The sequence below is a fragment of the Panicum hallii genome, chromosome 1, assembly GCF_002211085.1.
Source record: "Panicum hallii strain FIL2 chromosome 1, PHallii_v3.1, whole genome shotgun sequence".
Classification (NCBI taxonomy): Eukaryota; Viridiplantae; Streptophyta; class Magnoliopsida; order Poales; family Poaceae; genus Panicum; species Panicum hallii.
In genome coordinates this window covers 50,212,673-50,240,546 of record NC_038042.1, presented here as the reverse complement: position 1 = coordinate 50,240,546, position 27,874 = coordinate 50,212,673, and the positions used below count along the sequence as shown (strand labels likewise).

The 27,874-nt window shown below is 51.1% G+C and overlaps 6 protein-coding genes and 1 long non-coding RNA gene across 8 annotated transcripts; 3 read left to right on the top strand and 4 right to left on the bottom strand.

The window, feature by feature from the left end:
• Window positions 1-264: 264 nt before the first annotated feature.
• On the bottom strand, window positions 265-5,808 carry LOC112872409. 2 transcript variants are annotated; one of them, XM_025935487.1, is made up of 3 exons: window positions 5,583-5,808; window positions 5,258-5,382; window positions 265-766 (listed from the first exon to the last, which is right to left on the bottom strand). In XM_025935487.1, exons 1-3 carry the CDS (start codon window positions 5,607-5,609, stop codon window positions 577-579), a joined length of 342 nt encoding a protein of 113 aa, XP_025791272.1. In that variant the 5' UTR covers window positions 5,610-5,808; the 3' UTR covers window positions 265-576. The 2 variants fall into 2 exon arrangements, with proteins under 2 accessions (XP_025791272.1, XP_025791269.1); XM_025935484.1 differs by having other exon boundaries at window positions 5,588-5,808.
• LOC112872399 (phytosulfokine receptor 1-like) lies at window positions 1,200-5,086 on the top strand. Its single transcript, XM_025935478.1, has one exon. It carries the CDS (start codon window positions 1,542-1,544, stop codon window positions 4,701-4,703), a length of 3,162 nt encoding a protein of 1,053 aa, XP_025791263.1. The 5' UTR covers window positions 1,200-1,541; the 3' UTR covers window positions 4,704-5,086.
• Window positions 5,809-8,032: 2,224 nt separating the features above from the next.
• LOC112890775 (aquaporin PIP2-4) lies at window positions 8,033-11,308 on the bottom strand. Its single transcript, XM_025957634.1, has 3 exons — window positions 10,596-11,308; window positions 9,052-9,192; window positions 8,033-8,467 (listed from the first exon to the last, which is right to left on the bottom strand). Exons 1-3 carry the CDS (start codon window positions 11,208-11,210, stop codon window positions 8,357-8,359), a joined length of 867 nt encoding a protein of 288 aa, XP_025813419.1. The 5' UTR covers window positions 11,211-11,308; the 3' UTR covers window positions 8,033-8,356.
• Window positions 11,309-15,275: 3,967 nt separating this feature from the next.
• Window positions 15,276-16,577, bottom strand: LOC112873843. The gene is made up of 3 exons (XR_003224834.1): window positions 16,500-16,577; window positions 16,354-16,426; window positions 15,276-15,555 (listed from the first exon to the last, which is right to left on the bottom strand). It is a non-coding gene; the product is annotated as an uncharacterized LOC112873843 (long non-coding RNA).
• A 4,052-nt stretch (window positions 16,578-20,629) lies between these two features.
• LOC112900474 lies at window positions 20,630-21,860 on the top strand. The gene has a single exon (XM_025969340.1). It carries the CDS (start codon window positions 20,788-20,790, stop codon window positions 21,325-21,327), a length of 540 nt encoding a protein of 179 aa, XP_025825125.1. The 5' UTR covers window positions 20,630-20,787; the 3' UTR covers window positions 21,328-21,860.
• A 1,251-nt stretch (window positions 21,861-23,111) lies between these two features.
• On the bottom strand, window positions 23,112-23,960 carry LOC112879018. Its single transcript, XM_025943335.1, has 3 exons — window positions 23,889-23,960; window positions 23,574-23,639; window positions 23,112-23,433 (listed from the first exon to the last, which is right to left on the bottom strand). Exons 1-3 carry the CDS (start codon window positions 23,958-23,960, stop codon window positions 23,221-23,223), a joined length of 351 nt encoding a protein of 116 aa, XP_025799120.1. The 3' UTR covers window positions 23,112-23,220.
• Window positions 23,961-24,816: 856 nt separating this feature from the next.
• LOC112874194 (ubiquitin-like protein 5) lies at window positions 24,817-25,613 on the top strand. The gene has a single exon (XM_025937394.1). The coding sequence runs from the start codon at window positions 25,220-25,222 to the stop codon at window positions 25,439-25,441; it is 222 nt and encodes a 73-aa protein (XP_025793179.1). The 5' UTR covers window positions 24,817-25,219; the 3' UTR covers window positions 25,442-25,613.
• The last annotated feature ends 2,261 nt before the right edge of the window (window positions 25,614-27,874 follow it).

Sequence of the window (27,874 nt, the reverse complement as noted above, 5' to 3'; positions counted from 1 at the left end):
TGTCCACCTCACCAATTTCCATCAAGCATTAGAAAAAGCAGAGGACCTTAGTGTTCGGATGAAGTAAAGATCGATAATCCATGAATAAAAAAAAGGCAGAACCCGATAGCACGAATATGATTTTTCTCGAAAAGGTAAACACGAACACAAAACACTAAAAAAAGGGGGGAAATTGTTACCGACATCGGATGCGATTCAATCCTCTCTCCGGTCCGCCGTGACGTACGAGAGAAATTCAATAGAATCACATGTTTTCCTGTCTTTATATCGCCCCACAGGCTATCGGTGTGTCTGCATCTATCAAAATCGCGTCTCTTTCATTTCCCTGACGCGATAATGGTGGCGCGTGTCAATGTCAATGGCCCCCGTACTAGTTTCACTGTACCAGAGTGTAGCACGGCTTGAAGAGAAAGACACCTAACCAGATAAAAAAGAAAAAGTCAGCCGGCAATGCCATGCCAGCCACCAACAGATCCAACATGCTACTTGCTGCCTGCCAATGGATCGTCGCGTCCGCGGCGGCGCCGCCGCCGGCGGCTTTGTCCGGACCTTGTAGACCATAACGCAGGGCAGAGTTCACAAGAAGATTTTCGCCGCCGGTGCTTCGTCCCCGCCAAGGGGCGCCCAGCTCTGGGGCCGGCCGCCGCAGCGCTGGCGCGGCCGAAAGCGGCGGCGCCACACGTGCCCCCTGCCGCAGGCGGTTGACTTCGCTGCCAACCCTTCCATCGCCATCCCCCAGCCCGCCCAACCCCCAGCGGAATGAGCCCTGCACAATAAAAACCATTCCGGTCAGTATGGCAAGGACAAGCAGTGATAGCACAGCAACTGCACGGAGCAAGCTACTGTAGTACCCATTTCTTTCACTATTTCCACAACTAAACATGCTTTCCGTAATTACTTTTTTTCTTCCGAACCCATGTTTTCCCCCTGTTCTAAGCATTCAGTGACACGATATCTTCAATAACGGGGACGGCTATATTTTATTTCTGGATAAAATGGGCACAAAGGCGGCACTCGTTCGACCGGGGCAATAACCATTAAAATCTATCCGGTATGCAGGTTCCATCCCGGGATAGTGGTCTGCTTTCGTGATGGTTATAATAATCGCGCCCATCAGAGCAGCCAAATGGGGAGAGAAAGGCAGGCTGAGAACGACGGTTAGGCCAATTTTGAACAGAGGTCAAAAGATTTCCGACCGTGGATTCTTTCAGCAAGTTGAAAAGGACAATCAATTCGCCGAGGAAAACTGAGGCCACACACGGCCGGGTGAGTGCCTGCACAATCACAAGTCAAAACCGACGCACGCCGCGCCGTCCTCCCCTGACCTCCCTTGCAACACTACTGTCCCATCCATCGTCTCCCTCCCACCTCATCACTTCCCTCCCTCCCTCCCTCCCTCCATTGTTGCTTCGGTTGCAAGCGCCCAGGCGAGGCCAGCTTTACGCACCATATGGCCTAGGTGTCGTAAAGGTCCTGAATAGGCCGAGCAAGAAGCCCTTCTTCCCCGCCCAGCGGCATCGCTGTACTGCCGCCTTGCTTCCATGGAGCATTTCTTGATGCAACGCACCAGCGCATGCCCACGCAGCTTCTTCTTCTGGTCGTCTGTCCTGGTCCTGCTGCTCTTCCTGTCTCCAGCCAACTCCCAGAACCTGAGCTCCTGCGACCCAGGTGATCTTAAAGCCCTGGAGGGCTTCTCCAAAGGTCTCGAGGGAGGAGGCGTCGGCGGCTGGGTGTTCTCAAACTACACCTCCGTTGAAGCTAGCTGCTGTGCATGGACCGGTGTCACGTGCGACGGCAGCGGGAGGGTCGTCGGGCTGGACCTCCATGGCCGGAGGCTGAGGGGCGAGCTGCCTCCCTCGCTGGCGCAGCTGGACAAGCTCCAGTCGCTCAACCTCTCCGACAACAGCTTCCGTGGTGCCGTCCCAGCACCGCTGTTCCAGCTCCAGAGGCTGCAGCACCTCGACCTCAGCTTAAACGAGCTCGCCGGCACGTTACCAGACAACATGTCTCTCCTGATGATCGAGCTCTTCAATATATCCTTCAACAACTTCGTCGGCTCCCACCCCAGGATGCGTGGTTCAGAGCAGCTCGCGGTGTTCGACGCAGGGTACAACTCCTTTGCCGGGCGGATTGATCCGAGCATCTGTGAGTCCTCTGGTGCAATCAGGGTGCTGCGATTCTCGTCCAATCTCTTCACAGGGGACTTCCCAGCAGGCTTCGGGAACTGCACAAAGCTCGAGGAGCTGTATGTCGATATCAACAGCATCTCCGGGAGGTTGCCAGATGATCTATTCAGGCTGCCATCTCTGAAGAACTTGTCACTTGAGGAGAACCAGCTCTCTGGAAGGATGAGCCCAAGGTTTGAAAATCTGTCCAGCCTTGCTAGGCTGGACATATCTTTCAATTCATTCTATGGGTACCTTCCAAATGTTTTTGGTAGCCTCCGCAAGTTGGAGTTCTTCTCTGCACAGTCCAACACTTTCAGGGGACCATTGCCTCCGTCGCTGTGCCATGCGCCGTCACTGAAGATGCTGTACCTGAGGAACAATTCGCTGAATGGAGAGATCAACCTCAATTGCTCGGCAATGACACAACTTAGCTCACTCGACCTTGGCACAAATAAGTTCATTGGCACAATTGATAGTTTGACGGATTGCCTTAATCTGAGAAGCCTGAACCTTGCCACAAACAACCTCAGTGGTGAAATCCCTGCTGGTTTCAGGAAGCTTCAGTTGCTAACCTACCTCTCACTTTCAAACAACAGCTTCACAAATGTGCCTTCAGCATTATCTGTCCTTCAGGACTGTCGAAGCCTAATAAGCCTCGTGCTCACAAAGAACTTCCATGATGGGAAGGCCTTGCCGATGACTGGGATACATGGCTTTCACAACATTCAAGTGTTTGTCATTGCTAATAGCCATCTTTCAGGATCGGTACCACCATGGGTAGCTAATTTCACACAGTTGAAGGTGCTGGATCTGTCATGGAATCAATTGGCCGGGAATATTCCTGCATGGATTGGTGATCTTGAGTTTCTGTTCTATTTGGATCTGTCCAACAATTCACTTACTGGAGGATTTCCAGAAAGCTTGAAAAACATGAAGGGCCTTGTAACAAGAAACATCTTACAGCAATCTACAGAGACCGATTATTTTCCTTTCTTCATTAAAAGGAACAAGACAAGCAAAGGGTTGCAGTACAATCAGGTTAGCAGCTTCCCACCCTCTCTAGTTCTCAGCCATAACAAGCTCACAGGTCCCATATTGCCGGGCTTTGGAAGCCTCAAGAACCTACATGTATTGGACCTCAGCAACAACCATATTTCTGGTGTCATTCCTGTTGATCTATCAGGCATGTCGAGCTTGGAATCCTTGGATTTATCACATAATAATCTTACAGGAGGCATCCCATCTTCATTAACAAAGCTGAATTTTCTATCAAGCTTCAGTGTGGCATACAACAATCTGAATGGTATCATTCCATCAGGAGGCCAATTCTCGACATTCAGTAATTCTTCTTATGAGGGTAACCCCAAACTCTGTGGCGTTCGCCTAGGCCTACGCCCATGTCATTCAATTCCTGCTCCTACAATGGTTGCAACAAATAAGAGAAAGAATAAGGGCATCATATTTGGAATAGCTATCGGTATTGCACTTGGAGCAGCATTTATTTTGTCTATTGCTGTTGTATTTGTGCTGAAGAATAGCTTTAGAAGGCAGGACCATATGGTAAAGGCTGTCACAGATACTAATAGAGCCCTCGAGTTGGCGCCAGCCTCACTGGTTCTTCTGTTTCAGAACAAGGATGATAAGGCATTAACCATCAGTGACATCTTGAAATCGACAAACAACTTTGATCAGGCTAACATCATCGGTTGTGGTGGCTTTGGTCTAGTCTACAAGGCAACATTACCAGATGGAGCAACAATCGCCATCAAACGACTATCAGGTGATTTTGGTCAGATGGAACGGGAGTTCAAAGCAGAGGTGGAGACATTATCAAAAGCTCAGCATCCCAATCTTGTGCTTCTGCAAGGTTACTGCAGGATTGGCAGTGACAGACTCCTGATCTACTCTTTCATGGAGAATGGCAGCCTAGACCATTGGCTTCATGAAAATCCTGATGGTCCCTCAAAATTAATTTGGCCAAGAAGGCTTCAGATAGCAAAAGGAGCAGCAAGAGGCTTGGCGTACCTGCATTTGTCATGCCAACCTCATATTCTCCATCGTGACATCAAGTCAAGTAACATCCTTCTAGATGAGAATTTTGAAGCCCATTTGGCTGATTTTGGTCTTGCTCGGCTTATTTGTCCCTATGCTACACATGTGACAACTGACCTAGTTGGCACACTAGGTTACATCCCCCCTGAGTATGGCCAATCTTCAGTAGCCACTTTCAAGGGTGACGTTTATAGTTTCGGCATTGTACTTCTGGAGTTATTAACTGGAAAGAGGCCTGTAGATATGTGCAAGCCAAAGGGAGCTCGGGAGTTGGTCTCGTGGGTTACACATATGAAAAAGGAAAACCGTGAAGCTGATGTTTTGGACCGTGCAATGTACGATAAGAAGTTTGAGAGGGAAATGATGCAGACGATTGACATTGCTTGTCTGTGCGTAAGTGATTCGCCTAAACTGAGGCCATTAACACATCAATTAGTGCTATGGCTTGACAACATTGGTGTGAGCAGTGATGCACCAAAGTGAGGCAAGTTCATTGCAGCAGCTATTGGGGGGAAATCCTTGTGTTTAATTTAATTGACCCTCTCTAGGACGAACGTTCTTCTCTAGTGAGAAATGTAAGATAATGCATGATGATTGTATATTCAATAATGGATGCTTCCCGGGAGTCTAACTTGCTAATTCAATAACAGAACCAAAAAAAAGCTTGTTATTTTGTATGCAGCAGATAGAATTTTTGGGTGGTTTATCGAAGTTTCGCTTCCTTTTCAGCTTTGGTCTGAATATCTTGTATATAGTTCCAGGGGCTTTTCTAAATAAGGGCATAATTACATGTCTCTGAGTTTTGTCTAACAAGTTTGTAAAAATATTGCAGTTCATTACTATGTTGCCATGCATTTCTTGCACCAGTTCATTGTCATGTGTTGCCTTACAGCTTGCATGATGCTATGCATTTCACGTTAGCTAAGTAGTAAATATGATAAAACCAAAATGGCTGATCAGCATGGAAGAAATAAGAGTCAACCTATTCATCCTATCCATGTCACCATGTGGGAAGGAAGTCGTCCAGATACTCGTACCTTTGTCTTACCCACCGCAACCTGTGACTCCTCTGCCTGGCACTTCTGATAATAATGATATAGATGTTCAAAATTGGTGGTGGATGTCCTTGTCTCCTTGCTGCAGTCAAGGGTTCGCAGTCCGTCTCCAAACACGAAAAGAGAGAAGCCACAAAAATCAGCCCACCCAGATAAAAGAAATTGCTCGTAGTGGTTGTACATGCTAGATTCAAAGCAGAAATCTGCTGCTGAATTAGCAGCAAACACACCAACTGGAACTCTTATACTCTCTCTTAACCTGAAGCATTTGATACAAAACGGAGGGAGGAAACCAAGGGAGCGTTACCTTACTGGCACACCTTGGTTCAGGCATTCTCTCGAACAGGCGCCGTGCATGTGCTGTGACCCTCGTGGTCTACCACAGCTTCTCCTCGCGAACCCCGCGAGTGCACGTCCCATTCCTCCGCGCCGCCACGACGGTGGGCGTCGCCTTCTTCCGCGCTGCTCGGGCGTCACGGCCGGTGCCGCCCGCGCATGCGCGCGCATCAAGGCGGGTCACGGGAGAGCGACGGCCAGGGGAATTAGGGGCAAAATTTTACCAATTTTATTTTCCAATCACGGGAGAACAGGCAAAAATGCAAAATTTTATTTTGCAAAGAAATCTTACCAATTTGAAGTACTAAATGAAGTCTATTTACAAAACTTTTTGCATGGATGGGTTGTAAATCACGAGACGAATCTAATGATGCTAATTAATCCATGATTAAGCAATAATTAGCGGATGGTTACTGTAGCATCACTGTTGCAAACATGGATTAAGTAGTCTCATTAGATTCGTCTCGCGATTTACAACCCATCCATGCAAAAAGTTTTGTAAATAGACTTCATTTAATACTTTAAATTAGAAAGATTCTTTTAGCATTTTTGCGTTTACAGTTTTTTTTCCTTTTCGCGGATGTAACTAAACAGACCCTAGCGCTCGATAGGACCCCGTGAATTCCTGTGCGCTGCGCCGAACACTGGAGCATTCGGCATGGGCGTCCGCCGAGGAGTGGCGAGGAAAGCTAACTCTTATTTTATTTTAACTTCTACGTATTCACGTGAAGCTAATTATTTATCAAAATCGCCGACGTGGCATGCCAGTTCAGCCATCCAGCGTGGAGAGAGTACGCGAAAAGACCATCATACGCTCTGTGTATGTGAGTATACAATGATCTTTCTAGTCATATCTCTATGACTGCGGGACCCCACCAGTCATCTTCCACCTCCATCCTCTGTCCGCGCCGCCCCCCTCCCCCCGCTTCCCTCTCCGCGCCGCTGCCCGTGCGCCGCCACAACATTCGCACGTTGTTCGCCGCGCTCCCCTTCCCCTCCGACCCAACCCCACGCCTCCGCCGCGCGGCCCTCCTCCTCGCTGTCGACCCGGACTCCACCTCCACGCCCGAGCTCCAGTTCCCGCGCTAGCACCGCAACCTCATCCACGACCACCGCATCCTGGCGGCCTCAACAATGAGGTGCAGGCTCTACACCAACCGCGCCACGAGACCCGGCGACGACAACCACCGCCTCGGGAACTCGCATGCCTTCGCGCACCCGTCCACCTTAGACACGCTCACCGTCGACCGGGCGCTCCACGAGGAGATCCGCGCAGACCTCCTCCGCTTCGCCGCCGCCTGCTCGTCTCCACCACGCCCAAGTCCGTCGTCATCCTCAAGGACATCGACTGCCCTGGGTGCATGGACCGCAAGATCAAGCTCGGCTACTGCACGGCCCCTGCGCTGCGCGTGCTCGCCAAGAACTACCTCGGCGTCGGCAACGAGGGCTGCGAGGAAGCGGACGCTGACCCGACGCGGTGACCAGCCTTATGGCCGAGGCGGAGGGCCTGCTCGCCGCCGCCGGGGTGTGCATCACGCCCGCCGACATTGCCAAGGTGTTCATGGGCGACGGCGTGGGCGCCGCCGCCCTGAGGAAGCTCCTGGACGAGCTGCGCCGGAGGCGTGACGGTGCGGCCGCCGCAGCCAATCCAAAATCAGAGTCAACAAGTATGGAATGGATCGAAAAAATGGCAATTTTTTTATCGATGGAGGTGGTGGTGGATTCGTCCTGCATTGGAAGAGAGAAGGGAGAAGCAGAGAAGTCATGGCGTGAGGAGAGAGAGAGCCGGAGGTAGAAGAACGGTGGATGGAAAAAGGTAGGAGCACTGAGATCTTTTCACGTGCGCTCCATGTTGGCTGACTGAACTGGCGTGCCATGTTGCCGATTTTGGTAAATAATTAGCTTCACAAGTAGTAAATACGTAGAAGTTAAGATAAGCCGTAAGGATGGTAAATTCCGATGCGGGCGGCTTCCTTCAATCCTTCCCCCCGATCGCGCGAGTTCGTGCGCAGGCTGATGCGTTGGGCCGGCCTAATAGATCCAAGAAGAGAGAGAAACGGGAACTGCCGAATTAGGCCATGAGCCCAACTCATACCGTTGATCCCTCTTGAGGTTTCTCTTTTTTCCGTTTTTCGTCAAAGTTCATAAAGTTGCAGGTCAAGTTTCATTAGGCTCTGTAAAAAGAAAAAATAAGGTGGCACCTATCCATCCTGATTCAAATTTCTCTCAGCTAATTATTTCTTTTAGAATGTTTTTTGAAAAATTGTTCTTTTCTTGTTAGTGGTAGTACGGATATTTGTAGTCTTTCGGAAAATCTCCGTGATAGTCGGATACGCGTAGGTCTATTTACAGAGGTGAGTGTATGTATTTATATCTTATTATCTGTATTTGATTTTGTAATGTGTTTGGGAGAAATCTACATATAAAGATATGCCGCACTGCTCCATTGATTATAGATAAAACCTCACATAACTCTGTTTCCAAATTCTCCATACGGAATACATATACATGCAGAAAAGCAAAGATATATCACAATTTTTTTCAAGAAGCAAACAGCAGCAAAGCGGACGTGGCGGCGGACTCCGGAACACATCGAAACACGGTGCGGAGACCCCCGCGTGCATGACACGACTACTGCGAACTGCGGCAGCAGATGAACGGACGGATCGGATCGGAGGCGGGCGTCGGTCGTGCGCGCGTATCTACACTTCGGTGGCCCCCCTCCTCGCCGGCGGCCGGCCGGACTTAGGCGTTGCTCCGGTAGGACCCGAGCTTGGCGGCGCTGGCCCTGAGCACGTACTGGTGGTAGGCGGCGGCGATGGCGGCGCCGATCAGCGGGCCCACCCAGAAGATCCACTGCACAAAACAACACGCGCAGACACGGATGGACAGTGAGTGGTGGAGCTAGATTGCCGCAGCTTCGGTTTTTTCTGAGCAAAAACTACACCATTGATGCTTCCATGGTGCATAATGTAAGATATCCTAGGCAATCCTTTTACTCGCTTACATTATCTTCAAGAGACTTGTTTGATTATGGTTGTGGGGAGCATAGTTAAATGCTTGACCAAGCCAAGGTGTACCATGCACAAGAGGGTTGTTGGCAGTTCCAAACAAATGTTGGGCATCTTTTAGGTGTCCGTATGTAAGGTAGTGAGGGTGTGGCAAGGGATTAGGTTGTATATTGTGTCAACGAGTGGTGCAGATGTCATGCACAGGCTAATATAAACAGCTGTACTAGATAATGGAGTGGTGTTACTAGTGATGGAGATGGATTAACAATCTAGTCTTGAGCTGAGGCCTATCCTGAGCCGTTGGTTAATTTGCATTAGAGAATTCATGCATGAGAAAATGCAAATAAAATAGTCAGGCATATGCATGGCGCGGCGGCATTTTTAATAATTATCATGACTGAACAAACGCCGGTGATCAAGTGTACGTACTTGGTCATCCCAGGCCTTGTCGTTGTTGTAGATGACCGCGGCTCCCAGGCTCCTGGCCGGGTTGATGCCGGTGCCGGTGATGGGGATGGTGGCCACGTGCACCATGAACACGGCGAACCCAATTGGGAGGGGAGCCAACACCTGCATAGGTTGGAGGGAAAACCACAGTTAAATTCTAGCTCGCCGTCAGTTAACATCTCAGAGCTAGTAACTTCAATTTCATAATGAAATAATATTCCAGTGCTAGTTTTTGTAGCTTTTCATCCGCTACATGCAATTACCGAACAGCTACTGGCAAAACAAGCAGTATCATTTTTCATATTCGTTTCCAGAAAAGAGCTTAAGGTTTTCAAATTGCGGGCCTAGAAAGGGATGGGTCACCAAATCTGAAGGCAAAACAAGCTCCCGCTCCACCACAATTTCCTTTTGGGACTTTCCACCTTGTTCCCATCTAGGCTAAATTAAATCCGCATGAAGAAGTGCCAATCATTTGCGATTGGCCACCTCACGTTCGCTGTACTGGAGACAGCGATCAAGACAGGGACGACAACTGAAGACAGACGCTGCTGCGTCTGCTGCTGCCTAAGCACAAGAGAATCTTCCTCTCTGCTTAATCGGCATATGCAGTGCCGATCCATGCATGCATCCGGCAGGGAGATACATCTTCACATGCGCCTGATTTTGAGAGCTCTGCACAGCTAGGATTTGGGACCGTTGATATGCTGCGTATCTTGCGTGGCATGCTTAATTATGCATTATGTGGCCTGAAAATACTCAACTGCCGGTTGCTATGTTCTGTCTGAAGTCTGAACATCTAAGTATATGTGTGTTCCAAAAGTATACTGATTGCTTGAACAGGCGGCAGCAGAAATTCAGACTTTGTATATCTACTAGATGTTCAGGAAGTGGGTACAATTTGTTAGGATGTTGCTTTTATGCTGCACGCTTAATTCACCGCTCTACCCAACTCGCTTACGAGTTACGGCACAAAGGTTTTGTGTTGCTGTAAACACTTCGCGCTGAAGTGATTTGCGCTCTAATTTTTACTGTTAACCTCTGCAGTCTGCACTCTAGCACCGAACTCAGGAGGACCCACAGGACCTACACTTACTTGCACAGTTTTTTTATTTTTTCGACGAATATAGTTTTTTTATTCAATGATGAATCTGTATTCAGGTTTTGCTAGGTACTAACTAAGTTCTAATGCATGAGTTTTTTTTTCTTTTGAGGCAAGCGAAGTGGACAAATCAAGTTCTTCCAAGGCTAAGTCCAAAGGGCTAGTACGTCAGCTAAAGTCCTTTATCAACACTTGCTAAGTTCAGGATCTAGCATCCATTTCTGCCTTTATTTGGCCGTATGCATAAACTCTACAGTGTACTGTAATCTTTAGTGATCTGTCACCTCGACTACGTACCCGGCCGGTATTGCGTGCACTAGCAGTAACCAACTAATGTATTAACAGTTCACTGACTGTTCTACTGTGCGTATACTACTGCGAATATATCTACGAGTGCACCGGAGAGTAATTAAGTGTGTGTACTCACCGGGACGTGGGAGTCTCGGGCGTTGCGCTTGGGGTCGGTGGCGGAGAAGACGGTGTAGACGAGCACGAAGGTGCCTATGATCTCGGCGGCGAGCCCCGTGCCCTTGGAGTAGCCGTCGCTGAGCTCGTTGGCGCCGCCGCCGTAGCGCACGAAGTAGGCGCTCTGGAAGCCCTTGACGAGCCCCACGCCGCAGATGGCGCCAAGGCACTGCGCGACGATGTAGAGCAGCGCGCGCACCAGCGACACCTTCCTCGCCAGGAAGAGGCCGAACGTGACGGCCGGGTTGATGTGCCCGCCCGAGATGCCGGCGGTGCAGTATACGAGGATGAAGATCATGCCGCCGAAGGCCCAGGCGATGCCGAGGACGCCCACGCCGCCGCAAGCGGCGTCGGGGCCCGACGCCGTCGCGTCCGTCTGGTGCTTGTACCCGATGACGGTGGCCACGGTGATGTAGAGGAAGAGCAGCGTGGCGACGAACTCGGCGATGGCCGCGCGGTACAGCGACCACTTGGTGAGCTCCTCCGCGTCGATGAGCGGCGCCGGCGGGGGGTCCGTGTAGTCCTTGGCCGAGAACTCGCCCGCCTCGGGCCCCGACGCCTCGATGTCCTTCGCCATGCCGACCGACCAGCTGCGAGCTCAGCTCAGGCTGCTGCTATGGCGCGGCACTTGCTTTATCTGCGGCTTCCTTGTTGAGTGGTGTGAGGGGACGGGAGAGGCGAGGTATATATGGCTCGTGCAGGGGTGAGGACGAGCTCGTCGGCTCAATGATGGCTTGCTTAGCGACCGCCTGATTACATTATTAGAGAGGGATAAGGGTTCCATTTCTGGTTACAGTTTTTTCGCTTATAATTTTTGCCGCCCACAACCGACTAAGCCCTCATCATTATGTCACGCCGAACCCAAACTGGTGGCCAGTGATCAACCGGAGGGGCTATTCACCTTATTCTATAATAAGGTTTCGTGCTTACGTACTGTACCTTCTGAAAAAAAGGATTAGTGAGCGAATTAAGAGCCTGACGTATGCTGAAAGCACAAAACCACCGGTGCTTGCAATCAGTGGTCCAGCTTTTGTGGCAGTACATGAGCATAGGCTAGGCTGTATGTAAGGTTACAACACGTCATGGAGCGTGAAGAAAACACTGAACAATGGGCAGCACAAGTGCACAAGCATCTGTGCAGGTAGAAACAAAAGGCCCAGAATATGGCCAGCGCACGGCGACGCATGCGCTGTCAGCGTGGCTGTCATCGTCCTCAGGCAACTAAACGGGGCTGGCTTCTTGATGTTCCTCTAAAATAAAACGATAAAAAGCTCATCAGAAGTTTCTAAACTGAAGTCAAGCATGCATGCTCTTGATTGCTTGCTGCACATTCCAACTGCCCATCGCCAGTTGGAAAATGTGGCGCACATTTGGCATGGGACGCGACATTATTCAGCCGATGAGAAAAGAAGACGGCGTGGATATGCTTAACTAAACAGCCCGGCAGCATCATCTGCTGGGAAAAAGAAAAAAAAAGGAAGGAAAATCGGCCTAGTACTTATCCGCCAATGGAGATGCTCAGAGACTTGCATTGATACGGCCATGGTTAACAACAGGGACAGACGACAGCGAATCATGGCGCTGCATCACGCGGAGGCAGACGACGACGACGACGACAGCGAGGGCCCTAGCAGCTACGGACCTACAGATCGATCGAGATTCCTATCGCGGGCTCGATTAGTTGCAACCTACAAGCTGGGTGAGCGTGACGGCATTAGCTGTCCTCCTCCTCGATCGCCCCCACTTCCTGCGAGAAAACTCCAGAGGCTTCCAGCTCCCTCCGGCGAGCTTGCCATGCTCTCTACCGTTCCCATCCCAACCCTAATGCAAGCGCCCTCCTTCTCTTACTAATCCTGCCCTTCTGGGAGACTGGGACCACGAGAAACTCCTCACGCAGGACTCACGGCTGATCATTGGGATCATTTAGCTAGAGCCTAGAGCGCTTTGCATGAACAGAGCTTGCTAGCTTTAATCTGTTCTGTGAGTTATCCTGCTGAGTTGTGTGATTTTGTTCCCTTCTCGTTGCCTGATGCCCTGATCCTTCCTCAATATACTCATCCACATGACCTAATTAAAAGGGCCGGTATTGGCCGTTTGTCCCTAGCATTGGCCATGAGCTGATGAAGTGATGAGCACGCGCCCTTTAGGCCTGTTCCGGATGGGAGGCCAGACCTCGCCAGGTCACTCTCCCTGACGAGGACAAGCATGACAGCGAAGCGGAGAGGGTTACAGAACATTCGCCTGCCTGCCCGCCATTTCCACAAGGCCACAGTACTGAACCCCAACCGAATCCGCCTTTCTTCCATTTCCTTTTCATGGAAGAAGAAGAAGAACCTCCTTTTTCCTACGCAACATACGTATTCCTCCGCGCCCATACGCGTCCAGCGGAGGTGACACCTGGCTCGACGGCGGCCTTGAGCTCAGCCTCGAGTATACGCGGCGGCTGGCCAATCCGGCGCTGCCACCTGCGCTCGTGTGGCTGGGAAGAGCCGGGCGGCCGGCGTCGCCGTCATGGGCCCGGCCACCCCCGCGACACACCACGCCCCCCCCCCCCCCCCCCCCGGGCGCGCGCGTCAGTGCTGGCAGCGCCGGACAACGGTGGCAGTTTACATTCTCTGCTGCAGGACGATAAATATAAGCGGCGTGCGCGCTCTGTACGTGTGTCGCGTCCACTGGTTTCCGGCGACGTCGTCGTCGGGCGGTTCTACCGACCAGCTAGCGGCATGGAGGCCGGCCCCGTGTAAGCATGCGGAGATTTTGATGCTGGATCGGAAAAGGACGGCGAGCGAATGGCGCGCCTCGGGTGAACTCCGGCGAGGTCACGCTGCGCCGCATCAGCACAAGCTTCAGCAGGAGATGAATGAAGCCTTCTTCTCCGAGCCGAAAACTGGCTGCAGTAGCAGCTATTGGCCGTAGTGTCGAGTGTCATACAAAAGGAAAACTGGAATCCTCTACATCTCCAGCACAACTGAAAGCATACCAACTCTGCCAGTGAACATCACGGGTCCAAACTGCAGAGCGCTTGTTTAGATGGAAAGGCAAGTTGAGCACGTGGTGGTCCTTGTGCGCAAAGCGTCGAGCACTTGGTGCTCGCACCCGCGGCAGCGAGCTTGAGCCGTCGAAATCGGGAAACATAGAACCATCCATGCAGCTAGGTGCCGTTTCCGGCAGCGCGCCAGGTAGCACGAAGCCCGTGGCGCGAGGACCGAGACTTTGAGCGAGCAGGGCGCATGGCCGCGGCCGGCGACCCCACGTCGACGCCCCCGCATAATTACATAAAGACCCCTAACATTTACAAGTAGCCCACTATTTTGGATCGCGAATAATAAGATCCAAATATTTACAATTATACCCTTACGTTTTACATATAGCCGCCTAATTTGTATCGCGACCCGAATATTTGCATATAGGCCCCTGGTTTGGATGGGGTTCCCGCTCCGCGCCGCTTCGCCGCCGGCTACCGCCGCCCTTTCCACGGTCTGTCCCAGCAGCAAGCGCGAGACACCATCACGATCAGGCGAGGCCCTAAAACCAGCTCCGCGACCCGTCTGAGTCCCGCAGCAAGGAGACAAGGAGTGGAGGCTGGCAGAGGCGCCCCCGTTCGTCGGACGAATCGAGACGTGCGAGTAGCCGCACCATTGAAGCTCGAGCTGGCCGGCTTGGCCGTGGCCCGTGGCAAGCAATCCCGTCTTCTCCTCTTCCCGGACCGCAGCGATTCGTCATCCATGGTGCTACCAGACGACTGAGGAACGGATGAACAGCTGTTTGGAGCTTCACCCCATTCACAGGTGCTGCAGGTCGCCCTCCCAGCGCGGGCGGAAGAGGGATGGAGCCGGTCGCGACCAAGGGGCAGGCAAGGCGATACACAAGCCAGTTCCTCTTCGTCTGTTTGTTTGTTTGCAGAGCAGCAGGCTAGCAGCTGAAATCTGGGAGCTTTTCATTTGTGTGGCATGCCATTCAGATGGCTGTATCTGGATTTCAGTCAGAAAACGTTTGGTGTTTGGAAACCGCATGCGCATTGCACAGGAGGGCAGAGCAGGGAGCAGCTCCGCGCTAGGCTAGAGCAATCAGATGGGCAGAGCTGAAGTGGAAAACTGTTGTGTATCTTTCCACACAGTTACTGCGTGTGTTATTAGTACGACCGGTGATCAGACTGTTCGAGCAGAGGAGCCACGTCCATGGCAGCCGCTACGGTGCCGTGATAACGGAGCAGGAGGAAGGGCGCATGTTCTTCGATTCCTCTGAATTTTTCCTCACCGTTTCGGCCGACAAATGTCTCTCTGCTTTCACCTCACATCCAAATCGGGTTTCTTAAAAAGATGCTGGCGTTTGGAGCGCCGCAACTGCAAGCCTAAAAGGCTGCGGCCAATAGGAACTGCACGCTCCTTTCAAAAAGAAAATAAATATTGCATGCTCCTTTTTTATACTAGAACATTTAGCGCGCTATGCGCACCCTATTATATTTTAACAATACAAACACATATATATTTAAAAAAATTAGGACCAAACAGTCATGTAAAATTTAAAAATAGGCAGATGAAATGATACCAATATAGCACATCTTATTTCAGTACTAAGATCTAAATATAAGACATAGAAAATCAAATACAAACACAGACACCATGACTAACGAATTGAGAAAATGCTTGGAATTCATCATTAACTTAATGTATTGTGCAAATATTTTGGAAAAATACAAATGTGCAACTCTTATTCCTGAATCTTACACTTCAGAAACAATGGAAGTTTTTTCATGCTCTAATAATGAACCCAATCTAGAATCTAGATGGATACTATGAATAGTTTAAATCACCAGAACAACCTGACCACGAGCTTGTTCTCTGGGATGAAGCTGAGCAGCAAGAACACCATGCACATCTACTTCAGGTACACTCGCTAACTCGCCTATACCATTTCATTGTCTGAAACAAATGTTTACACGTTGCATGTACTCAGATCCAATATTGCAATTCTACTCTGGCAGGAATAACATGAGCATGAATAGGATTTAAAGCATGTATACATGTATTATGCATTTTTTATTTAAAGATATAAACTCAAGTAGTTATGAATAGCATTCTAAAAGTGATTGTTTTATAGATCACCCTTCTCAAAACAACTACTATTTTACTACCTAAGGAATTTTGATGCACCTACAAATGCTAGCAATCAAGATTGTTGTTAAAATTATCTATCTATCTACCAGAGAAAAATTGGTGCAATTATAAAAGGCCAAATGATGGATGAAACTGCAGCTAGATGATAGCACAAAATAAAGAAATCACATCAATGATGTGATGATAGCACAAAATAAAGAAATCACATCAATGATGTGTTTTCCTTTTCGATTTCTTTTACCATTACACATGATTGAGCACAAGCTGTGGCATATACAGAAACATGGTCTCCACTCCCATCAAGCATAATATTCTTGTATAATGAAACTCAAGTTCATAGCATGTGCACTTTCCGCACGCATCATTTGTTACTGTGTGTGATTTAGATGTAGAAATTGTGTTATGCATCACCGTAAGAAGAGAATAGCAACATGCACTCTGTTTTGTAAATTGAATAGATTTTTAAACAAATAATTAGCTAGGATTAATGATTGTGGTTTCTGGAGGCTGATGTTTCCATGACATTATACCACTCTTGATCTTAGAGATAAAGCCTTTGATGAAAATCTGTAACATTATTTTTAAACGCTAATGCATACGTACCAGTGAAATGTAGTGTTAAGCTTCACACTGGTGGTTGCCCTCTTAGCAAGCTCATACATCATAACGTGGCCATCTGGCCCAACAAGTTTCTCATTCAGAAAGTGTATGCCATGAATTTCATATTCCACAGCACAAACCAAACCAACCTTTGCTGCACAAGAAGTGCCTGCTTCTCATCATTCTTCTTGAAACCCAGCCACTTCAATTGATGACAGATGTCCCCTGAAAAGTGACAGGAAGAAACCAGGAACATGGTAACATCAGACCATGAAGTTATCCTAAACCAACTCAAATAATCTTATCCCCTTCACTTGCCTTCGTAGATTTTGCCGTATAGGTATAGGTCTGTTGCATCTTGAAAAGCACGTAGCGCATCACCTCGGTCACCAGCTTGTCCTTCTCCTGCAAGGCTGTTCGGTCAGGCAAAACATCGAGCACCTCGCATACGCTCTGAAGTGGGGGCGAGGAAGGCCGGGACTACACGCGGGTGGTTGCTGCAGCTTGCAGGCCTAGCTACGGCCTGGCCAGCCAGCCGCGCCGGCCGCACGCGGGGCAAGGCCGCGGCTGGGGTGATGGGCAACGCTCCTGGCGAAGGCGCAGCTAGAGCGGCGCGGCCATGCCATTCTCACGCGTGATGTGGGAGCAGCAGGTGCGGAGGAGCTCAAGGCCGACATTCTCGAGCCCCGCGGCTGCGCAGGAGGAGCTCGAGGCCGGCGGCAGCCGCAGGTGCCACTGAATCGAACTTTTCCCCATCAAATTGAAGTTCATTCCCGTTTAACTGAACTTCTGCCCCACGCAAATCGACCCCGTTGCCGTGTGTATCTGGTTCAACTTAATATTTATAATGTATCATTGTTATTCTTAGAAAAATTGTACGAACTTATGCCCCTTACCAGCAGATTAGGTAACACATTAATGAAAGAAAACACCAACCCGTCATTTGAATATTGTACGATAAATTTTGAGTTACCAATGAGTTTTTTTCTTATACGCACAAGAAGTAAAAAAGATGTGATTACACCAACCCTTGATGTATTTAGTCAACTTGAAAAAAAACTTGCAGCTAATTTAGGCATGGTGCGGTAGTCTGTCTGTGATAGCCACACAAGTAGCTGAGTTGCAGTGACCTTAATTCCTTGTTTTTAGCGTGTTTTGTCATAAGGCATTGTTCTTGCTTTCAATGCAAATGCATCTGATGATTCTACAAACATGAAAAAAAAATATTACAAGAAAAAGTTAGGTCCACTAACATCCTATTTTTTTAGTTTTTGTCGATTGTGTAATAGAAATAAAACAGAAACTTATATATGTACTTATAGATCTCGCTCATCTTCTAGCAAAATAAACTGCCAAGAAATTATTAACTGACAAAGGTGATGGCAAAGATGATGATAATAATAACAGTGCAGATGCTTATACTAAACTACGTAATTTCTTGCACCGTCTTTACTCATTAGTTTGCACACATATTCTAATATTTTGGACAAAATCTGAGTAACAAGTTCTTTGCATCTTCTAATTATATAGAACCAAGTGACGTGATTCATATAGTTATTTTTTTTGCATTACAGCCCAAGCGAGGATGCATATATAGCCAGAAGGGGAGGTCTTATCCAGTTTGCCCATAGCAGTTGTGGTTGGTCTTTTTTTAGGTTTCATTATCTGTTGAAGGTCACATCCATTTTGTATGTATCTGTTTCAATCATCCTTTTATGCGTCTGGTCGCCTGCTGATTGTAAAAAAACTAGACCGATACATGCGTTTTTTTAGGAATACATGTGTTTGTTAAGCTCCTGGCTATAAACAGATTTACTATTCCTTCTATTTGGATCAGTATAGCTAAAATGTTTAGTAGCTATAAATTATGGTTATAAGATATAAACATGTAACCTATGGCTATACAAAATCTTGCGGGCTGTATTAGCGTACTTTCAAAATATGTTGTTATTTTATTATAGATATTTCTATACCCAATATTAGAATTGTGACAGGGCGCGCAAAGCGTGTTTAACGTTCTAGTGAAAGAAAAAAGAGAACGGAAAATAGCTTCAAAGGGTGGTGAGATCGTAGTAGGTATTGGCAGTAGTACAAGGGAAACTGGAATCCTCTACATCTGCGCAGTTGCAAGCATACCAACTATGTCCGTTATTCTGTTAACCTCAAGTCAAAACTTAATACCAGCAAAGACGTGCTACTCCATCATCGGCTGGGGAGTAAATGCGAGCAGCAATCGTGCAGGGCAGGAGAGGTCGCATCCTCGGAAGATAGCACGTCGTTGTCACCGGTGCATTTTAAATATGTCAGAGCAGACGAGGCATGTTGCCCTTTTGGAAAGCCGGTGTCAGAGAACAGACCTTTCTCCATTTTTTGCTCCTCCTGAATGAGCAGAGACCAAAGAAGTGGGTACACATGCAGATTGACACTGATTCGTCTGACAATTTGGGCCGGCTGACCGGTTAGCTGCATAACAAGCCATCGCAATTTTGTTGGTTGCAAGCGGGAGCAGGCCCGCATGACAAATTAACTCGTAGCAGACCCGACGGCCCATTTACTTGGACCGAGCGGTAGCAGGCCCGCTTGAAGGTCCGGAGCACTCTTCCCGCCAAATCAAGCCCAAACCCTCAGCCGGTTGCGCGGGTCGCTAGCCTGCAAAAAGCCCAGCAGAATGTTGGCTGGCCGGGCTGGCAGCGCCCGACGCCCACCACGGCAAGGCCACGGCAACGCCTGTCACCCTCCGGCGCAGGATTCCGTCGCGTCGGCACCGCCAGCCACCGCCACACAGTACGCACGCACCGGTGCAGACCGCCGAGCCCAGGCCCGGCCGGGCCTCATCCAGTCATCCGAGACCTCTCCGCCACCAACCAGCTCCCCTCTTTCGCAAACGAGACGCTCTGTCTTCTCTGGCCTCTTCGTCTCCTGCCGCTGCCTTCGCGCGTCGACATACGGGCGCTGTCGCCCAAATCCCTGTCGCGGGTGCATACAATACAGCCGCGGAGGCGCCACCACGTGGCCTCGCGGTGCGGATCCACTCCAGGTTCGCCACGTACGCCGCCGCCAGTGCACTGCGTCCCGGTGCATGCTGCCGAAAGCGACGGGACCCCACCCCATGCGGCGGATAACGATCCGGGCGCTTGTAGTACGTGTGACGGCCTGGCGGCCCGGTACACGTCGGACCCGGGCCCCCCACGGGAGCCGAGCCATGGCAGGCACCGTCGACAGTGGCCACCCGACAAATTTAAGGATTATTTTTGCATGGATTAAAATAAATTCACGTCGCATAGTATATTTGACACCAATTAAAAGTATTAAATATAATCTAATTATAAAAATAATTATATAAATGGAGACTAATTCGCGAGACGACACTATTAAGCATAATTAGTCTATAATTTAATAATATTATGCTACAATAAATATATGCTAATAATAAATTAATTAGATTTATTTAATCTTAGGTTATATTAGTGTTCTCTAAATGGTTTTCACATCGGACCGAGCAACACCTTAAGACCTGGCGACGTCTCGCCCTCTGGCTCGCACCTATACATGTCAGCATCGAATAATTGGGTGCGCTAGATCCGGTCCGGAATGTCCGCCCCAACGAATCGATCAACCATGCCTGCGCCCACGTAGGCGCGCGTCGCGGTTTCGCAGGTCGTCGTGTTTAATTCTGTTGGCCGTGGCGTAATTAATTATTTTACATGAATGGATAATGCTCGGATCGCATCCCATGCACGGCAGCACGGCCTCCTCCGTGGACGGTGGGCGGTGGGTTGCTTGAGAGAGAATTTTCCCGGTAATAGCCATGAGGTGGAGCCATGGGGTCAGAGGACAAGTTGCCTGTAAACTCTCCTGCCATTTTTTTTTTAGGAAAGAACCTCTCCCATTTTGAGTGAGCTGGTGCGGATAAGACTAGACCTCTTTCTTTCCAGTCATTCGATCGAGCAGCTTAACTCGCTGACCACCTATCCGAAACAAAAACACAATGGGTCCACCACCTCAATCGGCTGCCGGTCGTCCACCAACGTGGCGGCACCTCGCTTCCCCGACCCAGCTTCACTCGAAACAAATAATGCTCGCTGGCACTGGGACCCGGTGCTCAGTGCCACAAAGCGCCCCGACATCCCGTGATCCAGCAAGCTGTTCAGGGGCGAAACGGTCATTGCATAAACGGCCTTATCCGTTTCCACCCGCTTTCCGCTCTCGGCCCTCCAGCGCCGCCCCCGCGCGTATAAATCCGCGGCCCAACCACCGGCGCACGCGCTGATCCCCCTCCCTCTCCACTCCACGCGCGCGCTTCTCCTCCGCCTCCAATTCCCTCCTCCCGCGGAGTCGCCGGCCTCTCTCTACTCTCGTGGTTTCACAACTCTCGCCGTGATCCGTCGCCTTCGGCCTCCCGCGAGCACGTGGTGGTGGGCTGGTGCTAGTACGGTAATGGCGAGGACCACGCGGTCGGCGGCCACGGAGCGCGCGTACCTCCACTTCGCGCCGTCCCCGGCGCACGGCGTGGCGGTGCCTGGCCCGGCCGCCGCCGCCGCGGGCGAGGAGTTCGACGAGTCGGACATCTGGGGCCCGCTCGCCCCGAGCGCCGCGCCGTCCGAGGCGCCGGCTCCGCGGGCCCGCCCGCTCCCGGCGCGGAAGGCGGCCGCTGCGACCAGGAAGCCCGTGCCGGCGGCGGCGTTGGTGGGCGGCGCGGGCCGGGCCGCGCACGGGTCCCTGCCGGTGAACATCCCGGACTGGTCCAAGATCCTGGGCGCCGAGTACCGGGGCCACCAAGCGGGCGCGGCCGGGGACTGGGAGGTGGACGAAGGCGACGACGAGGACGCCGCCGCCGACGCGGTGATCCCGCCGCACGAGCTCGCGTGGCGGCGCCGCGCCGCGTCGCTGTCGGTGCACGAGGGGGGCGGGGTCGTCGGCAGGACGCTCAAGGTGCGGGACGCGGTGTGGAAGCGGACCACCGGGTTCCAGGACTGACCGTGACCGTGACCGTGACTGGCGTGGCGACGACTTGGACGGCGCCATTGCGCTCCTACACATTCTAGCTAGCTGCTTCGCTTTGACGACAGAGGATCTAGCTTTCGATCGGGACCGGTAGTTGATTACCGCAGCTAGGAGTAGTGCAGTTGATGCGGATTTTGGTAACATTTAACAGCGTCTTCGTTACCCTTTTTGTTGTGGGGTGATCATTTGATCAGCTGTGTTTCTCCCCCGTAGCCTAGGCATCGAGAGGAGATCAGGGAGAGAGACGAGAGATTCTTTGACTTGATGTACTTGTAAGATTGTTCATCGTTGCGTCGCTAGTGGATCATCTGTATGTTTGAACAGAGTGCAGAACACTAGCAGAGTAGCAGGTGACGTCGTCGTGTATGACATTGTTGCAATTAGGTAGAGCGTCATGCAATGCTATGCAAAGCGACCAATTCGGTGTCGTTACTCGTCGACAGTAAAACTGACCTGTCGCGGAGCAGATTTTAATGTAGTATAAGGCGGCTGTTCTGATCTGTTTATCTTCAAGCGCATTGTCTTCACTCATCTCTGCAGTAGCCCAGTCTGCAGTGACATCAATCATCGGTGATCTCAGTCTCAGCCTCGTCGCGGCTGCACCAACTGCAAATTCAGAAGGTCCGAAAGAACAAGAAGGAATACGCCTTTGTGGTGCCGAGGCTAGCACCCGTCGTCAACCGTCATCCCCGGCACGCGCCAACTGTTTTGGGACGATACCATTGGCAGGGCACCCCGGGCCAGAAAGTCTCGCCAATAATAGCTCTTGCTTGCTTACCGAAGAAACTAACCCTACTCTTGCTGTTGCTGGCGTGCGTAGTAGCAGTGCCGTGTCATCCTCCAGTCATCGCCTTGACCGTGTTCCCATCCGGTCAGCGCACCGACTGGTCCAGTCAGCTATTAGTATCAGGTTTAGCACAGGCAATCTTTGCGTGACGGGTTGCGTTACTGCAGGGGCAGACCCGGAAGGATCACGCCTCCATTTCAACGCAAGAAAAAATCCAGTACAATCTTCTTGCAGCCCCTCAGAAAAATGCAGCATGCAGCAGTAGATAATTCATCTCAAAGTCCAGGCGTTGCTGCAGGCTTCCAACCAGTCAGGGGGCAACAGGCAGGCAGGCCGACCTAGAAGCAAGGACGGCCATGGACTGCAACCTCTGCAGGTTTTAGGTGGCGAGTTCTCGGCGCCACAGTGATCAATATTGATCGCGCCCCGTACGGCGGATAAGGCCGCCGTGATCGTCCAGGCCTGTCCCGCGCGTGCGTCCATCCGACGTGTACTGTATCCGTGAGCACGGATCGATCTCGCGTCCGTGGCTGAGTCACGGCCTCCGAACGCTGACGGTGATCGATGGGACGCCGTAGGGTAGGACACCAAGAAAAAAAACGCGACGGATTTCCTCCCCGTTCGAGCATCTGCAGGAAAAATTCTACAGGGCGCGTACGTACACGCTTGCAGCTGCAGAAGTTCAGAGCTGGACGGGGTACCCAACCAAAATATTAAGTACTGCACTTACCAGACCTCGTGCCCCCTCTCGGTACGATCGGGTAAAACACGCGCACATCATCTCCAGAAAGAGAAAGATAACGGCGTAAACGACAAAACAAGCAGTACCCGATCGATTCCTCGCAAAGCCAAACCAGTCTTGATGAGTACAAATGGCAGACACAGCCCAGCTCGGGCTGGCGACACACCGGAACATATAATTATTCAACATCCAGATGATTAACTAGGAGTAATTACTGAGAAACACGCATGGAAACTGGTTATTGTTACTGGACGGGGATAATCCGCCAGCAGGGGCACAGGCGGCCTCCTCATTGAGCAAGCGCAGGGCACGGTAGGACGGGCAAGTAGCTTTTGATTTACTGCTCGTCTCCCGCTGCAGTTGGCGGTGGCGGAGCTGCCTGGCCTGTGCTGCCTCCGGCCGCCGCCTCCCCGTCGACGTCGTCGCCGAGCTCCTGGAGGTAGCCCTTGATGACCACGGCTAGCTCCTTGTACCGCGCCCTGATCTCCGGGGTCAGGGCCGGCGGCGGGTCGTCGTCGGGCTTCTTCTCCGCTTCAGTTTTCCTCTTCTTCTGCGAGCAGCAGGACAGGTGAGAACACAGATCGCGCCGTCGGAAACAGTTCGGCAGTCTGGCAGTCTGCACAGACAGTCAGACACGCGATTGAAAAAAGGGAGAGAGATACATGCATGGCAGAGAGTTGATCCACTTACCGCGGATCGCCTAGTCCTCTTCTTCGGCGGATCCAGCGCGTCCATCTTCTCCAGCAGCACAGGGAACTGCGTGCGATCGTGCATTGGCACATGGAAACGGGGGTGGAGGTTGAAGATGCATCACAAGCGAGCTCGATCGTCAACAATGTTCGGTCCTACTAGGGCATTTTCAGATCTATTACTTCACTTACTTTAGTATGCTCAGTCGTCCTTGCTGTTTTTTTTAAGTTGTTGTACAATGATTATTAATAATTGAATCAATCGGGAGTGAGACACATCTTATTTATTTACAGTGACCTAGCAGCCGACTGTTACCTGCTTGCAAATAATGTCGTAGTCCTGGTAAGCCTTCGCTCGCCTCTTCTCGTACTCATCGTCCAGCGGCATTGACGACATTGCAAGGGTTAACTAGCTGGAGGAACTACAACTACTTCTGCTTCGTGTTTGTGCCTGTTGATGCCTCGCTTTTTGTCTTCTAGATCCGACGCTATGGTTTCTTAGGTGATGAAGGTGGCTTTTTGTAGAGCTAAGAAAGCATCTTTTCTTTTCTTTTTTTCTCAAAGGCGCAAGAGAACTGCGTGACGTTACATTAAATTAAGAACAGAAAAAGGAGAATCTTGTATTTACCTAGAGGTTATTACGTCTTCTTTTTATATACAAAAAGATAATCACTACTAGTAATGAGGATCCAGCTGGAAACTCCTTTGGATGACACTAGGAGTCAAATATAGTTACAGAACTATCTGCATGCAGTGCTTCGGCCCTAAGCTTGCTTGGCCCTTTGGCAGGATGCAGCCCCAAGGACGCCATGCAGCTCCGGGGCGTTGGTTGCGTACGTACGCACCTACAGAGACGGCAAGAGCAGCCCCCTCGCCCGTCGAAACAGAAGCTGTTTGCACAACAAAACCGGATGAAAGTGTACCTCCGTCGTTAGGTGGGGCGGCGCATCCCTAGATGTCCCTCTCCTTTAACCAACTTCGTATGTCCTCGCCTTGGTTCAAAACAAAATGTAGCTATAGATTTGTGTATTAGTGGTTACATAAAAAAAAAACTTGTGTATTAGTGTGTACAAGTGTGCACTACAACTGTGTACAGGAACAGAGTTCTACTTTGAGACGATCAACTATGGGCCAAACGGGCACCATGCGTTAGACAATTAAAACTGGGCCGTGCGTATCTGTTTGGCCCAAACCGTTCCGAGAAGGTCAGAGATCAGTAGGAGAGGAACGCAGCAGCCAGCAGGGACGCAGGGTTCGTTCCCTCGGACGGACGGCGGAGATGGCGGTGCTCTCCCAACGCCGACGGTGCTCTGATAACACAGAGGTCTTCGCTTGCTAAGGCACGCAGAGTTTTCTATTCCGATGCGGTGAGAAATCCGTGCGGCTCACGTTTGGGTGAGAAAAAGGAAGAATTAATCCGCGTAGCAGTTGAGGAAAAACGTGGCAGAACCGGAGCGCGGTTTGACACGGCGGTGCCGAGGCCGGAACCGACCTTCCAGCCCCTGATAAGAGAACTCCTCGATCGCCCGGCGGCATCGCGAGACGCACGCGCGAACGTCTCGTCCTCGCCACCGCTGCCGCCGTCGCCGCGAGTCCCCGTCGCGTTTGCTGCTGCTGCTGCTAGCTGCTGCCGGAAGGGAGGGCAAGATGATCGAGGTGGTGCTGAACGACCGTCTGGGGAAGAAGGTGCGCGTCAAGTGCAACGAGGACGACACGATCGGCGACCTGAAGCGGCTGGTGGCGGCGCAGACGGGGACGCGCGCCGACAAGATCCGGATCCAGAAGTGGTACACCATCTACAAGGACCACATCACCCTCGCCGACTACGAGATCCACGACGGCATGGGGCTCGAGCTCTACTACAACTAGTTAACATGGCAGCGATCTCCGCGGTCCGGCCTGAACCGATGGGTGCTCACCGGATCTTTCTCACAATAAGTTTTTTTATGTACGCGATTCATGTGATGTGGTATATTCAGGCGTAAATACAGTTGAAAACTCGAAAGGCAATGGGTAAATCTTAATTTGCTGCTTAATGGTTGATTCTTCCGTGTGCTATCACTTCGCTGTTGAAGTTTGGTTTTGGTTTTTGCATGGTTTTAATCTGGTCGAAGGCTTCAATGATCAGAAGAAGGATCGTATCGCATGATTTTTTAGGGAAAGATTGCTCGTGTTGATCATCCTAGTATCCTACCTACGACGACGGTCCCATTTTCGTTGAAAGTTTTTTTGTTTTTTGGGTTGTCTTTTAGGCCCGGCCTAGAAGAAAATGCTGGCCCAGTCAATAAAGAGGGATAATCAGCACTGCATGAAGCCCATATAGGGCCTCTCACTGCAGGCCGGATTCCCAGCCCATCTTGAGCCCACGTGTGACCCCATCGACGGCCCAGTTGAACGGAGAATTCCTAAAAATGACCCACGAATAACTGACGCCGCGCCTTCTTGTGTTCTATACTAGACTAATTTTTTCCCTGCGCATAATTGCTCTACTCCTGCGCTTGGAACACCGCCGAGGCACAAGTGAGAGACTGGGAACAGTGAACGCTCTGGTCAATCCACTAGATCACGGCGGGGAGTCCTAGTACTAGCCGTCAATCATCGCTGCTGCGCGGCCCCACCGGTGAGCCAGGTACACCAACCAACACATGTCCAGCAAACCTGGGATTCCTCCGTGGATTGACCACCTCTCCCCTGATCCCCGCGACCCCCCACGCCAAGCAGGGAGCACCGATGCCCAAGGCCGCTCGTGCGCGCGCGCACCCAGCAGGAATAGACCTCTCCATTCCACTCCACCCTGCCACACAACGCCGTCCAAACCGAGGTGAAAGCTTTGACCGTGCGAAACCGCAAAAGGGGGGGGGGGGGGGGGGGGGAACCCCGCCGTCCCCGGGAACTCAAAACCCCGAAAGCCGGCACGGGAGAAAGAGCCGGCGGGTTTCGCTGGCCGGCCGACCGGCGGGTCAAACAGACGTGACAAAATTGCACGGGCCGAACCTAGCCTCGTTTGTTTCAAAGAAAAAAAAGAACCTACTAAGGGCCTGTTCGTTTCCAGCCCTCTAAATTTTAGACCCATCACATCAAAGAGAATCTTGCTATTTAAAAGTATTAAATAAAATCTGTTTATAAAACTTTTTGCACAGCTGGGTGCTAATTCGCGAGACAAATTTAATGAGCCTAATTAATCCATAATTTGCAACAGTGATGCTACAGTAATCATCCGCTAATCATGGAATAATATACCTCATTAGATTCGTCTCGCGAATTAGCACTGGGGTTCTGCAATTAGTTTTATAATTAGACTTTATTTAATACTTATAAATGATAAGATTCTCTTTGATGTGACCCCTCTAAACTTTAGACCCCAGGAAACGAACACACCCTAAGTGAAAAAAATATAACCCCGGCAAGGGTGGGGCAGACAGGGCAGGCGTCGGGATTGGGATCGCGTCGTGGATTGATTGTGCTGCCGCGCGCTTTGCCGCTTTGGCTTTGCGCGGGGCACTGAAAGCAAGGGGATTTCTTTCTAGCAAGCATCGGCTGGCGTGCGAGCTGCGAGGAGGAGGAGCAGCCGGAAATTTGGTGGCGTAGGGCTCGAGTTTCTTGGTCCCGACGCATGCACACGTGAGAGGAGCTGGTGTGTTCGATCCGTGCTCCGTCTCGAGGAGGACGGGAGCTGGGACGAGGGGTTTGCCCGTGGGAGTTGCTGAGCGTGGAGGGAGATGTAGCGCCTTCGTGTGCGCAGACGCGCAAATGGCCAATGGGCTCCTATTGTTTTCAGCTTTACAAACGGATTCCTCACCTCATTTCGTTCTCCTCGCACCGCATGCTACCTGGGTCCGATCCGGGCGGGGAGAGAGCTGCCGTCCCGAAGGCAAAAAGGCGAGCACGCAAGGTCAGCAAGGGGCTGCCGGCGGGCCACCCGCGGCGGCCGCCGCTGGCGTCACCGCCGGATCACCCGCACGGACGGCCGGGCCGGCCTGGCAGCCGCACCTCTTCCGTTCCCTTCTCACCGTTCTTGATCTCCGCACCACCACCCTCTCCTACGAGCATAAACAAATGGCACCTGCAATAATGCCATGCGTGGCGCGGAGCCCGCCGCGGCGCTAGCGCACACATACACACACACAGGCTGCAAGGCAAGCAGGCCCCGGGCCCCGGGGGGCAAGGCGGCATGTTGCAGTGTGCCGCGCCGCGCCCACCGCGACGGGGACGGTAGACGGGAAGAGTCTGCTGACCCATTAACCGCGCTGACTCTTCCCGCCGCTCCGGCGCTCCCACCATGGTTTCAGGTTCAGTGCCGCG